The 15275-nt window shown below is 33.9% G+C and overlaps 2 protein-coding genes across 2 annotated transcripts in view; both read left to right on the top strand.

The window, feature by feature from the left end:
- The window catches only part of LOC124645612 (dedicator of cytokinesis protein 9), a 39123-nt gene extending 30576 nt beyond the window's left edge, over positions 1–8547 (top strand). The window contains exons 31-35 of the mRNA XM_047185409.1: positions 342–555; positions 2344–2509; positions 3621–3746; positions 4437–4902; positions 5132–8547. Coding sequence (XP_047041365.1) covers positions 342–555; positions 2344–2509; positions 3621–3746; positions 4437–4650 — 720 coding nt within the window. The 3' untranslated portion in view covers positions 4651–4902; positions 5132–8547. The remainder of the gene's footprint in view (positions 1–341; positions 556–2343; positions 2510–3620; positions 3747–4436; positions 4903–5131) is intronic.
- Positions 8548–11047: 2500 nt separating this feature from the next.
- Positions 11048–14881, top strand: LOC124645832 (protein phosphatase 1L). The gene is made up of 2 exons (XM_047185757.1): positions 11048–12215; positions 12326–14881. The coding sequence occupies exons 1-2, from the start codon at positions 11208–11210 to the stop codon at positions 12707–12709; spliced, it is 1392 nt and encodes a 463-aa protein (XP_047041713.1). The 5' UTR covers positions 11048–11207; the 3' UTR covers positions 12710–14881.
- Positions 14882–15275: the final 394 nt, after the last annotated feature.

Here is a 15275-nt window from a genome sequence, read left to right as displayed (position 1 = left end):
AATAATCAATTAATTGAAATTTGGTCTCAAAACGTAACTAAAATAACTAAATTACATTGTAACACTTACATATATAATCGTAAACCTAACTGAAGAAAGACGGAACATAAATATTTCACAATAGAGTTTTCCATTATCCTTAAATAACGTTTAATCTGTTTAAAGCAACTATGTCATATAAACACTGTTACACTTCATAAAAGTTGAAATGTTGCAAAAATAATAATAATAGTGGACTTTACTTATGGTCTTAAAAAAAGGTCTTCCCCTCTTTAAGATGTCAGAAAACTCGTATACATTGTCCAACAAATGATGAACTATTCTTTTATACTTTTCCTTAGGTAAATCGCGAAGAACTAGACAGCAAGCTAGCTTACATACAAGTGACCTGGGTTCGCGCGGCCCCCGAAGGTGTGGTGGTCTCAGGAGGCGGGGAGGGATCCTTCGAACGAGCCCACAATGTACGCCGCTTCGTGTTCGAGACGCCTTTCACGAGGGACGGTGCAGCTAGGGGCCCGGTACATCATCAGAGACTGAGGCTCACACATCTTACTAGTAAGTTGGATAGTAGAAGCAAAATTCTGCAACATACGTAATATGTCCTCGATAATGTTGGTATTGCTAACTGAAAAACAACACTATGTTCGTTGAAATAGAGATGGTTTTCTTAAATAGCATTTGCCGTAGTTTGGCAAACTGGTGTGACACCTAATGATTTGCGTATGCGTGGTTATTTTCTTGCATTTTTGTCCTGGATTATACAAGGAATATATTTGGAAGCAATCAGGAACAACTCTCTGTTCCATAGCAACTGACACGTTGATAATGAGATTGTCACAAAACTTAAAAATAGGCAAACGAATTTGCCAATTTAAAGTATGACAAATTTTTAATCAGTACTACAAAGTTTAATTTCCTGTTAATATGAAGTTATTGCTCTATTTATTACATTATGTAATAGCACCATTGTTTTAGAATGCACTCTTGCGCATTTCAAGTTTGTGCTTTTATTCCTACATCATGTTAATCATAAAATGTTACTACTAGCGTATTTCATTAATTCAAATGACGTACTAATGTTCGAGAAAGGAAAAACATAAATGTTATTAGTAACTTATTATAGCGTGTCAGTCATAAAATGAGACGAGGTAAAATAATACCTATTTCAAGTTGAATGTGAAAAGGCACGTGATAAGATGCATATCATTATCGACGGGTAAAAGGCAAAAGGGGTCAAGCACCACAGATCATATTGTTCAGGAGAGTAAAAAGAAAGTTTAAAAAAATAATATCTCTTTATTGCTTTATTGAATCACATCACAATCTTCAGAAAAGTTTACTAAAATACAATGTTCTTTAATAATTTTACATCAAAATAAGCCTGAGATCAATAGTTTCAAAGATAGATGTCGCTTGACCCCAGGTTTTAACCATGTTTATCGCTTTCGCGAGGGATCAAGCACCAATATCTAATGTTGGAATATTTAGATTTTGGCCTAAGCTCCAGGCGCTGGCGCGCGCTTAGTGGATCAAATGCAACGTAATGAAAATAAAATTATTTAAGAAAGGGGCCAAGCGCCAATTATGTTTAGTTGACAATTTTTACTATTGGTATAAGCGACGTTATAGTTATTAAACAAATAAAATAAAAATGGATACAAACGACATATTTACTTCTAATATTGTTTTTAAAATTATGCCAAATGACAAGGCGATACAAAAACGTAATACACAAAATGGTCCTTCAACCAAGCAAGGTAAAGTTGGTGTCGCTTGAGCACTTTTGGCAAGTATCGATTTGGCACTTCAGTACAAATAATTCTTTGGTGCAAGTAACTTTTTTTCATGCTAGGAAAACGATATTACGACCATTCGAAAGAGAAAAAATAGTGGAGTTGGGGTCAATAAAAAAGTTAAAATCGCAAAATGTGGCGCTTGACCCCTTTTGCCTTTTTACCGTTATGTATAATGCATTTTTTTTAAATGGTATTTAAAGAACATGATTTGTGATTAATGAGATTTTTTTTAAATTTAAGACGTCATTTCTCTTACAAAGAGTATTTCAGGTAATTAATATAAAATAATAGCTTCCGCCCGCGGCTTCGCCCGCGTAGATTTAGGTTATATCGCGTTTCCAAGAGAATGTTTCAAAAGTCCGGGATAAAAACTATCCCATGTTCTTTCTCAAGGTCAACTCTATCTCTGTACCAAATTTTATTAAAATCAGTTTAGTGGTTTAGTCGTGAAAACGTAACAGACAGAGATACAGACATAGTTACTTTCGCATTTATAATATTAGTAGGGATTTTGTGACGTTACTCAATAATGACGTAACTATTGCAGCCGATTCGTGGTTCCCATACGTCAAACGCCGCGTGCCCGTCATCGACACGCAAGTTGAGGAGAAAAGCCCGATAGAGGTCGCTGTCGCCGAAATGGAAGGACAAGTCGCCGAGCTACAAGAAATCGTAAACGCTAAGGCACCTGATATCAAGAAACTGCAGCTAAGGTTGGAGTTTCAGACAAAGTTGATCCTTAGAACTAAAGTTTAAAATAAGAAAAACTTTAAAATGTATCTGAACTTTTACCTGTAAAAATCCCTGCTGTGCAATGTACCTTGACGCAAGCAGTTTCGCGAAAATCAAAAACACTTTCCAACTTGAGATCTGAATTACCTTGTTCGACATTAAGTGACGTTAATGAGGTAAAATAAAAACCCTAAGGTAAACCGTTGTTAGAGTTACCTTCCTGGTTTACCGATTAAATGTTTTCCCATCACACTTTCTCCGCAAACCTTGAAATTATTGAATACCTATGTGTCACTTAACTAGGTATAAAAATCATGTGATAAAAAATATTCCGGATAAAAAGTAGCCTGCATCTGTTGGACTATACTTACATCGTGACTTTTTAGTCGTCTTACAAAGGTGGTCCACTCAATCTATCCGACATAAAATACCACTAGACACGATTATTCATTTCATAGCCTTACTTAATTAAGATAATAGGTGCAAAGAAAAATAGTGAAAAAAAAAGTTTACGTATCAAACGGTAGAAAGTAGGTACCTTCCCAACGCTCCGCGTTCCATTGATACAAGATTCGGGCGCTCACAACAGGGTGTTCTACGTACGTCATGCATCATAATAATGAATTAATTTTTATTTTTAAATTATTCTAATCTCATAAATATTTTTTTTTTTATATGAACGTTTACTAGTCATTGGATACATGAAGTGGGTTGCCGTTGTAAGACGACTAAAAAGTCACGATGTATAATGCAAAGTTTCATTAAAATCACTCACAAACTTTCGCCTCTAATATTTGGCTTGCATTATTTGACTATAACGATAAACAAACCATTTTCAGTCGTCAAATCTAAGATTTGACCAATGGGTGGCAATTACACGGCTGAGTTTAGTTAAATGGTGCAATTCACCATAAGTGTGAAAAATAAGGATTGTTCGAAAGAGTAACTGCGGCCCTTGTACTTAAAAGACTTTAGAAGGAGCATGATGGGGTTTAGTCAGTAAGGGTTTGACACTTCCTTACGCTGCTACCACAGCGGGAGGAGTCATTTAATGAATTTCCAGTAATAAATAATATGATTTGTATTTACCAGGTTACAAGGAAGCGTATGCGTCCAAGTGAACGCTGGTCCACTCGCCTATGCTAACGCATTCCTCGACCCCACTCTTGCGCAGATGTATCCTGACGAAATGGTGGATAAACTCAAGGCTATATTCAAGTGAGTATTGTTCGTTTTTAGACACTTATCACTGATTAAAGGTATAGGTCCTATACCTTCCTATACTATAGGAAAACATCTCGAGGAAACCTGGACTATAAAGTCTAAAACCATCAACCCGTATTAACCAAGTGATTAACGCTCAATGCTTCTCTATGTGCGACGAGGCTTTTCCCCAGATGCAGGACGATAAAATCTTCGCAATATAATCTGGTCAGATGGATTTTATTACACTAACTATTATTGAGCTCCATAAAAAATTCACCTACATTTCCATTGAGGAAATAATTGCAAACATTCACAGAATTCAGCCAGAATTTATTGTTGATGCCTAAATAATTCACAATTCAGCCTATATCGACCGCGCCTCAACCTTCATTCATAAATCAAATTCATTGATGTATCGTGTTTGAATGCAGTTCGCATGAACTGAGCTTCAAGGATAGAACATGATTCAAAGCCCTAGTTTATAAATTGAAAAGGAGCATCCCCAGCAACTGGGCTACATGTGTATTATCATAAACATAATAGATGCCCAAGAGGTTGACCACCTAATGTGGTACCATTTTTCAGCTCTATGTAGGCTCTTTATATTCCTAATCAATAAAGTGACTAAATGACAAAACTAAAAGATTTAGTAAGAGGGATGCTTTTTTTGAAGACTATTAAAAATAAACTTTTATTCCACAGAGAGTTCCTAACCGTATGCCACGCAGCTTTGCAACTGAACGCCAAGCTCATCAGCTCCGACCAAGTAACGTACCACGAGGCTTTAGAATCAAACTACTATAAGCTCAGCCATTCCCTCTCCGGTATGTTAGGCCAGCCCTTACAGGACATCTTAGTCAACGGCAACTTGAGCACGACCGTCCCAGGAGTAGAACTGGAGTCCAGCAATGCTTGAACATTAGTTCCTATGATGTCCTAGCTGGACAGCGTTTGCGCTGAACAAATCTCGCACTTATTGCGCTTTGAATAAAGTCGCATATAGAAACCCACGGTCTTATATGACGTTTCTGAACTCGCGATACTCTGTCCTGCTAGGACAGGTTATTCGTCTCAATATCAAGTATTAATCTTAAATGTAGCGGAAATGTAATCCTGCGCACGATTTATAATGTTTCGAAACGAGAAGTCTATGCCAATTGCACGTGTTATAGTTCGGCCATTCAGAGAATGCGTTCCTGACACGTCGCGATTGAACTGACGACGTAACTTTGCAATGGCGTTGCAGTTACGATAAAAATATTTTTGCTGGTTGTTTACCGTTTTAACAATTGAGGAGCATTAAAACAACATTATTATATCAATAATCAATGAATGTTATTACGTCGTCAGTTCAATCGCGACGTGTCAGGAACGCATTCTCTGAATGGCCGAACTATAGTGAGTGCTTACGAAAAATGTCGTCGATACGGCTTTGCCAAAAAAACTGACTGTCCAATGAATTTTCAACAATGAGGTTTCAAGCGTTTTAATCGCTCTACAAAAATAGTACTGGCTATAAATAATAATTATAGCCAACCTTGCCTTAAACCAACAAAATCTCAAAAAAGAAGCTGAATCAAGTCTCAATTTGTCTTAAGACTGCTCTCCATTTTATGAACACATCTTAGTCCAATATAGATAGTGCACCTATATATAAGTAAGGTCTCAAAATATTACAACTAACGGCCAGTTTCTTCATCAAAAGTTAAAGTTAAAGTTATGGCTAAAGTAAAAGTAACGGTCAAATTCGTTTTTTCAAGGCTAAAGTGACAGCAAAACTAATAGAAAAATTGAATTGAACCGTTACTTTTACTTTAGACATTACTTTAGCCATAACTTTAACTTTTGATGAAGAAACTGGCCGTAAGAGTTGAATACTATTTAAAGTTTGTATCCGATAGCGTTATGTACTTTTTAATATGCGACTATGATGATGATAAGGGATTTATTTAGCGAAGTCACTTTCATGCCATATGAATTTAAAAAAAAAATATGCGTCATCCAAAAGAAAGTAGATAAATACAGAATTTGTCTTTCTCAAGTGAAAATACATTTTTTTTTACTGAACAGTCCACTATCAGATGACTGCCAAAACATAAATTATTCTTAATTTAAAGAAACATACATCTCATTTATCAGTCAGTAAAATACTAATCTTTTGAACATCATAGCCGCATAATAAAATTAATCTGCCTTATTAAAGGAGATTAGATTCAATTGACCTCTTTACCTTTATAAGAGTAGTATCTGAAAACATCGTTATTATCCTATTAACTAAGGTAGGACTATAGATCTGAGTTCTTAGATAAGGCTAGGTGACATACCTATATGGAAGATTCACTGATTTTCGTATTACGGAATCAGAGACAAGACTCAAGCGCAAATTCGATTCGATTTATGAACTTTCAAATCTATGAAAAAGGCTACCCCTTGTGCTTGAGTATCTTCCTGAAAATCCATACTTGATAATCGAAAGGGTTGTCAAAAAAAAGAAACCACGATAGACCTTTTCTAATCAAAATAATAATTAGTCATAATTGGAAAATATAATGTGATATAATTTTTACACACACGAATTAAAAACCTTGCCAATGAAAACAAATTTATTTCACAATTGAATAGGACAATAATTGGTTTGCTAGAATCTGTTGGGTGTCACCTGATCTAAACTATTATTGTTATTACCCTTTTTAGCAGATAACGAGACATAGTTTAAATAGAGTTGTCAGTTACCTAATAGCCTTTTAAACATTGAGGTCATGATAGATAAACTTACTTGTTTCGGCACTTAAGTGTACCTTAGTTAATGACATGATTATATTACATGCATATGTATCGCAAATTGACAATTTCCACATAGAAATCAACAATAACAGTGCCTAACTTCAAAACCTCACATTAATTTGTATAATTTCATTCATAGAGAACATAGATTTTTCATTCAGGTGACATCTGTTGAATGCACCAACAGATTTGTTTCAAACCTACACTGGTTAAAATAAACAATAAGTTATATTCTAAAAACAATTCTAAATAAGGGAGGAAATATACTCGTCATAAACAGTATTTATATGAACAGTCAATTACAAATTCCATCCTGTGACAACCGATTTGTTTTTAAATAATTAAGATCTGAAAAACCATTGAAGTGCCATGACTGATATTTCTCTCTTATCTAACCTAGGAACCTATATCTAGACTAAATAATAGTCTTACGAGCACAAACTATCGAATAAAAATTATAACGTAGCTAGGATTTGTACCCTCAGTAGAAATACCTAAGAGTATCAAGTCATTAGTAAACTGCTGTTTGCTAGTATTGCCATGCTTAAAGTAACTAGTTTATAAGGATTTTTTATCCCGGTTTGATGTCATCCTAACGACCGATTTCTTTGAATATCGTGGAACCCCTCCATATAGAGAAATATACTTTTTTATGTCTTTCTAAATACTTCATAGATTGCTAGAAAATCTGATAATTTGTTTGTTATTAAACGGTACGGAAGAAATCGGTCTTAAGTATCTAGTTCCTTATTACTTTTTTGTCTTACTAACACTCTTAGTATTCTCTGTAACTTATTATATTGTAAGTTGTAAACTCTGAACAATAAGTGTGATGTATTATTTGTATTCTTAAATTGTATTCACTCACTCACGATACCACCCTATTTTGTTATTTCTTTTTATGATCGGGACCTGAACTTTGTTTTTGGTACTTTTAGGGGTCTCGTAAAGTTATTCATTTTTATACATGATACCTACTTAAAAATATTGTCGCGGGTTATCGACACAACTGTCGCTCTAACTTGAGTGGCCGTCTTTGCTGAACTGTGGAACTTAATACATTGAAAGTCTTCTACGAATGCGATGCTAGTAAAATCAAGACAAGTAAAAACACAAAAATATATATTTAACTTTTACGAGATCCGATAAGGAAGATTAATTTTCTACAATATATTAAGTACTTCATCAATTGCTATTTTATAAATTACGAACTCAAACCTGACATTAGATGTAGGTAAACATTTATTATTATTTTTTATATCAGAATTTTAATATTGAGTTAAGTACTGTTTTATTCATTTGTGTAAGAAAGTTTATTACGCAAGTTGTACGTCTGTTTAATTTATTTTGTTGTTTGTTCGTAATACATAAGGCTTCATTTAGTATTTATCAATGGCTGAAAACTACGCTGTCATGTGCTACCACGGATACACTATAGATATACTTGGCTCAGTCTCATATTTATTTATATCGATGTACCAGATCATACTATAGATTTCCGAGAAGCTAAAATTAACTTTCCAAATAATCGTCAGGAACTATAAACGATTATTTAAGTATTAACTCAATCATAATGTAGACAAAGAGTCGTATCATAAACAACACAATTCGATTTGCACGCACCCTGGCTTGTCTGTACCAGCTGAATAAATAAGAGCACTTAAAAATATGATTTGTCTATGTCATGATTGAAAGAACTGCCGTGGTGGTGACTTTATTCTTAAAAAAATGTAATGTACTACAATTTATTCTGTACTGCCTGATAAGAAAAATTTTAATTATATAATACCCTTAGAGATGGTTTACTCTCTATGAAACATCTTATAAGTTGCCCTTATTGAGCCCAATACTGGCTACTATAATTTAGATTTCTCTTAACATGCTATTACGCCATAAACGTTCTCAAAATACTCCATTCCATTGCTTATTTATTTATATTGAAATATTTGTAAGTTGGGAGAGGGTTACATTATTATTCATCATGCTATATTTATTTATGTATGAATAGTGGAATAAATCTCGTACTCAATGCCTTGCTTTATTAAAATAGTTTATGTATGTCACATGTTTATGTCATAAATGTTAAGTATATTATTTATTCGAAAAGTCATCAAATTAAACTTTTGTATTTGCTTTAACCACCAAGGGTACTTAATTAACATGGTATCACACATCTCTAAATTAAAAAAGTAGAACAAAATTATCATGTAGCTAAAAGGAGATGGCCAAATTTTCATAGTAAAAAAACCCAGAATCGACAGCAACGAAATGGGTACCAATGGGTTCATTATGATAGACCTTTGATGGTGCCAAAAATTCCAGTCTGAAATCCATGGGGTATAGGAGCTATATCATATTTTCACAAATATAGGTTATGTTGAATTTATGTGGATTTCAAAGATTATTTACATAAAGGACCATAAAAAACAAGGTATACTAACATTATACATGCGAATAGTAACATCACCATAGTTACAGAGTTTGCCTGGTAATTAAAAGGTCTTGAGTTTGACCCCCACCCATTGACTATTGACATGAACCACTCCAGATACCTACGACTAAGTACCGACCTTACCTACATGAAGAGGTTTCCCTGTTATGTGTAAACTTCTGAACTGGCAAAGGTTAATTTAAAAATAAAATTAAAAGTAAAAAAAAGTTATTTTTAGTTGTTTAGTCATTATATTCGCATTAGTGAATAGTTCTCGTCAATGCGAATAATATAAGCCCAAACATGAGGTAGTTAATATTTACCATTGCCGAGTTCCCTTGATCTTCTCTATTCTCCATCATCTGGTCAGCTCTAAACCTTCACTCGTGTATAGTGCTAACAGACATACACCTAAGTGTAAAGTTTTTACCCTATGCACAATTTCTAATGAACAGCAAACAGAAAAGTTAAGCTTTTTTAGTACTAAAATCTTCATCGAAAAAACCTTGTAAAAAGAGAACCCCATGGTTTTTAGATGATATGAAATACTTTTTGTAATCTACACATTATACTGAATCCAACCATACATATGAAGTTTCTGTCGACTCTGGGTTTTTTTTTGGCCATCTCCTTTACTTCTTATTATTAAATTGTCGATATTTTAAACTAGATATAATGTGGAATATAATAATTATTGGATTATTTAAACTGTTTAACACCAATTGTATGTGATTAATATTCTTGTATATGTTATTTCCTTATTTATTTTTGATGTCGACAATACTGACAGAGTTCTAACTTATATTCGATTTGATCTTTACTGGCTGTGTTGTTGTGGGTAGATTACTGTAATTTCAATTACCCGTGAAAATGTACTACATTAGTATGAGTTTTTAACACAAATTGTTATGAACTAGCACGAAATTTAAAGCAAGACTTGTTCTGAATCTTACTGAATTGTAATCTAAATTTCATGTTTTAATACATTTTATAAAAATAACCGTCTTTTCATTTGCCTTTACCATTTCGTGAAATTCTCTAGGTGATGAAAGTCCCTACGATTCCTGTAAAAAAAGCGAAGTGAACACTACGGGTCCTACTTACTTTTTATACTGTAGGTCCTCTCGTGACGTGCGGTAGTAACTATCAACACGATTCATGCTTGAGGACATTTAAACTTGGCATATCATAAAAAAGCAAGATACCTACTGTTTTCATAAATCATATTCAATACATTATGTAGTCTAATGGTAAATAAATAATGTTAACATTTCCATTGTATAACGTCTTTTAACTTTTAAGCAGCACCTGCAATGGTATTGTAGTATTTTGTCGAATTCATAAATTGCGCCACTTGTTCAAATACCTAAGCTGGCTTGACATTTCGGATAGCCTAGAGAAAAATATCAAAGAAAAATTTGAAATCGATGCAACTTTGAAATAAAATGGATTAGTGTAATAGGACCTAAAGGCTACTACAGACATGCCGCCGGGTGCACGGCGGCTTAACCGGCAGCCCTGCCGCCGGCACTGTGTGTAGCCTTTAGGCATTTTCATGCAGATACAGCTTAATTTAATGCATGCCAGATGGATCAATGTATTCTTTATTGGCCGTTGAGCCACCCTCATCGTCAAGGAACCACGGAGCAATAGGCGCCGATACGCCCGCAAGCAACTTACCACTGCTTCGTGATGAGTGCTGAGACCTAATGATGAGTGAGACAGATGATTTTGCAAATAAAGCTTTAAGCTGATAATTGTATCCCGTTTGATACTATTTCCTGATTAAATTAACAATTCTATGGGTACGATACACATCTATTGGAATAACAGAAATGTAAGGTATTACAACATCCACAACTGAATTGAAAACTTTTTTTTAAGTCGGTTAAAATGTCTGAATGGTTTTACGTAAATAATTGTTTCCTTGCTTCATAAAATAAAAAAATTAAAACGAAAACAGGCTTCTCTATGGGTTCGGTTGTCTACGAATGACAATCACTAAATGTTGGATCACTCTATAATAGACCTTATGGCTTAAGGAATAGAATTGATTGCATGTGTCATTAATTTTGGTAAATCGTCCAAATAGAATGACAGGAATGTCATGCTAAAATCTATATTCTCTAGCAGTTTGCATTTATGTACATATAAATTTAATGTAGGTATACACAAGAAGAAGAGTTAAACCTGAGTGCACTTTGAGTGCTAATAAAAAAGCTGTTATTGTGTTATCATTTCGATTACTTGACAAGGACATGGAAGACGAATTAGAAGACAGAGTTTTGTACCAAACATATCTTTCATTTATGAAAATCTTGTCACGTTTCACTAGTAGTGTTCCGCTTGATACTCCCGTAAGCTATTTATGGAAGATGGTGCGCCTTTATTTACTTCGGTCTGAAGTGGTTGTGTTCACGCTAGGCATAATATTATTTTTTATGTACTTGCAAACGATCGAGCAATGGAGTCGCACTATGCTGAGCAGATTGTCCCAGGCTATGAGTCCTATCAGTGCTGTTCAACGGATGAAGATCTTGGAGGGCTCCGACGCTGATAAGCAAAGCTGGGAGCAAAAGGGGACGTTGAGCGCTGCTTATGCAATCAAAGGCAGGCGAGCTCACATGGAAGACCGATTTATCATCAACGAAAACATAAATAACACTGGGATCTCACTGTTTGCTATATTCGATGGACACGGGGGTGAGTTTGCCGCCAACTACGCAAAAGACCATCTGATTCAAAACCTTTATAATAAAATAGTGGAATTACATGCATTTAAGGATGGCAAAATAATAAGTACACCTGTGACGGAAACTTCTGACGAGTCCAAACCAAAGGAAGAGAACAATATCACTGTTGACAGAAAATCTAGCTTTAAAAAATCTGTGAGTACTGCGGACGATACATCAAAGAAGGAAATCACAGATCCAGAGCTTTTGGCACAGCTGTCCAAAGCAAGACCTATCACCAGAGAAGTGAGACCAGCTGCCAAGCCTGTCAAGAATGTGCCCAAACCCCTATCCAGTTACATGGACAAGGGGAAGATAAACTATGGCAAACTGTTGACCGATGAGGTGTTGGCTGCTGACAGGCTTCTGGTTGAAGCTGCAAAAAGGTCCTTGAATGTAGCGGGCACTACAGCTCTGCTTGCTGTGATGGAAGGCAACCACCTCATTGTAGCTAATGTGGGCGACTCAAGAGGAGTAATGTGTGACTTGCGTGGAAATGCTATTCCTGTGTCATTTGACCATAAACCACAACAGGTGATATAATCTGATAGTTTTTACTATAGGCCCTATTCATGTTTCATTGAGAATATTTTTTCCATCGATATTCATAATTCTGTTTTATAGTGACTGGTTTTTTTTTTTAGGTCCGTGAACAGAAAAGGATTGAGGCTGCCGGTGGCTACATAGCATTTAATGGAGTATGGAGAGTAGCAGGAATATTGGCAACATCACGCGCTATGGGAGACTATCCCTTGAAAGATAAGAAATTTGTGATTGCTGACCCTGATATTTTAACTTTTAACCTTGACGACCACAAGCCTATGTTCTTAGTTCTTGCATCTGATGGACTGTGGGATACCTTCTCTAACGAGGAGGCTGTAAAATTCATTAAGGAAAGGCTAGATGAACCTGATTATGGAGCTAAAAGTTTAACACTACAAGCATACTACAGAGGATCTGTAGATAACATCACAGTCTTAGTTATCAATTTTTTAACCAATAAAGTATTTGCTGCAGTCTCACAGTAAATATTTTGGGTATTGTATACACTAGCGTGTCAAATTCTAAAATCTTACAATTTATGAAACATTTACTTGAATTTTATCCCTAAAATTGTAAGTTTTTTACTAACTCAGTACCGAAAATTCATGCGTGAAAATGTCATTGATTAATTTTCACAGCATTTTCCTACGGGATACTTATAAGTAACAAGATGTAATACTAACTGTTGTCTTTGCATAATACTTATGAAGTAACATTAAAATGCATATTATAAATCATTAAAGACATAATATATTCAAACAACTGTTTAAGTAGGTAGAATTCATAATTGTATGTCTTTTTTTAACCATAATAATGTATTTATTTTTGTGAAACATTTAAGAGTTAGTCATCATAACAAATAGATGTTTGTTGTATAAGAGTATAACATAATATCAAAATTGCATTTTAAACTACTGATGATATTAATACCTACACATTATCTGATTGTCCTAGTATAGATAGTTGTCATCAAGTTCTGTATTATTCCACTTTAGTATCTGCAGTGTTCATGTTTATAGTTTAACTGTGAAATTAAATAATATCATCTTGGTATATATTGATGTTACTGTTAAGATTATGGAAATTTTGTATATAGTTACGTCCAGTAGATTATATATTACTTAGATGAGAGTCGTTTATATTTTTGAATGTATAGGGTCATATTTTTGAAAATCTAAAGTTTTGAATTTATGGATGGTTGTGATGTGGATACAGTTTTCAAATTGGGTGGTCTATAAGATTAATATTTTATTGTTTACCCATCATTATACCCCTTGTCCTCTTGACAACTGTTTTAAATATATGTAATATTATATAATTATATTGTAATAATATGTCATATTTTATCCTCATAAGATACCTACATACCCTGCTTATCATCGTCAAATGCTATGGGATTGTTGCTTTATCATCTTTTAAATGTTGGGTATAGATAAATAATTTCGTTTAGGTTAATAGATGGTAAAATGGTAAAAAAAAACGATTTTGTATTTTTTGTGATATTGGCACATAGGTTCTTATTTCCCTTCATTGTATATTACTACTTACTGCATTTCCTTCTGTTTGAGTATTATTTTTTATTCAAAGTGCGTTCATATTTGCCTGTGGTGCTAGTCATATTTTTGTAGTTTTATATTTTCTTTTTTTCTCTAATATTGTTCTTGCATAATAAGGCACTACAATTTGCTGTTAATTAATGAGAGCTTTTATAAACTTTATAATAAGAATAGTTTTTTTATTCTTATTTCCATGTTCACCAGGTTTATGTATCAATAAGACCAAATAAGTAGTTTTTATTAAGAAGATATTATTTTTCAAAATCCGGTATGCTAAATAGTAATCATACATAATCAGCGATAAATATTTTTTGAATTGTCTCTGGTTCATTATAGTTGCGTGTCACGAATGCAATTTTTCACCCCTGAACAATTTAGCCCATGTTTAAACTTCTTACCACGTCAGGAGATAGTTTTATAAATAATCCTATTTGTTGATCTGGTGAGATGACGTGTTTCATAACGATTCATAAGAGATAGCGTCATCAACGATTTATTGTATAAATAATGATGATAGGTAGTCTGGTTGATTTTACCATTGGTATTTTTTTATTTTTACTTTTATGTGGGAACTGTTCAAGACACCTATTTTTGTAATTATATCTTTATACAGAAAAGGATTCTAACGTTCTATTTAAGTACAAAAAAATGTTTACAAAGTATATCTGTCGGCCTATGAAGAATGGCGTATTACTATCTTTTAACTACACGTTTTTGGGGCCAAAATGAATCTACTTTCTACTTGACCTAATTGATGCCTAGTATAATATTGGTCACAATTGAAAACATTGTATTTTAATAGGTAAGGTCAAGGTGCCAAAATTATTTGGATTATGTAATAGTTTGATAATGGTCTGGATTGCGAACACATAACAGAAGTAAGAAGAGTTAAGCCCTTGTTGTGTTACCCTATATTTTGTAGTGATTTTAACATATGTATAAGTAGTTAGGATTTTTGTACATAATCAGTGTTATATATGTGTAAATCTACCAAAGCCTCAAAGGTTTATATGTTGTCCAAATGTCTTACTGCTTGCCTCAGGTCTACCTACCAAAGTATAACAATACTGTACGTAATACTTAATAAATGGTATCTTGAAATCTTGGTGTTTTATTTGTAATTAAATAGTATAATAATATAGGAAACATTTTTTTGTTTGTTTGTACTCTAAAGGCTCCAAAACTAATAAACCGATTCGAAAAATTTATAGCTACACTTTTCCTTCCCGAGTAACACAGGCCTGAAATTGCAAGAAAACAGCTAGTACACAAATATCTAGCAATAAAATACAATTTGTGTGTTACGTTTTATATCGCAGCAGCAAAATCAATCATCTTCAATTGAAACTACCTACACGCGTAAAGTCAATACGTGCCATGTATTTTACGCTCTCTTATCGGTACAGAACAATAATTTGCGATACCAAGACGATTGACGCCTGTAATGCGGTGAAATACATGAAAATGTTTTTAGCTGCCAAGCGAGTGAGTTGTT

This window comes from Helicoverpa zea, chromosome 3 (assembly GCF_022581195.2).
Source record: "Helicoverpa zea isolate HzStark_Cry1AcR chromosome 3, ilHelZeax1.1, whole genome shotgun sequence".
NCBI lineage: Eukaryota > Metazoa > Arthropoda > Insecta > Lepidoptera > Noctuidae > Helicoverpa > Helicoverpa zea.
The sequence above is the reverse complement of the archived record's forward strand: the minus strand, read 5'-3'. Positions and strand labels throughout refer to the sequence as shown.

Coding starts and splice junctions, on each gene's coding strand:
- LOC124645832 (XM_047185757.1), top strand. CDS start 11,208: ATGGAAGACGAATTAGAAGACAGAGTTTTGTACCAAACATATCTTTCA. Junction 12,216..12,325: donor TTGACCATAAACCACAACAG/GTGATATAATCT, acceptor TTTTTTTTTTAG/GTCCGTGAACAGAAAAGGAT.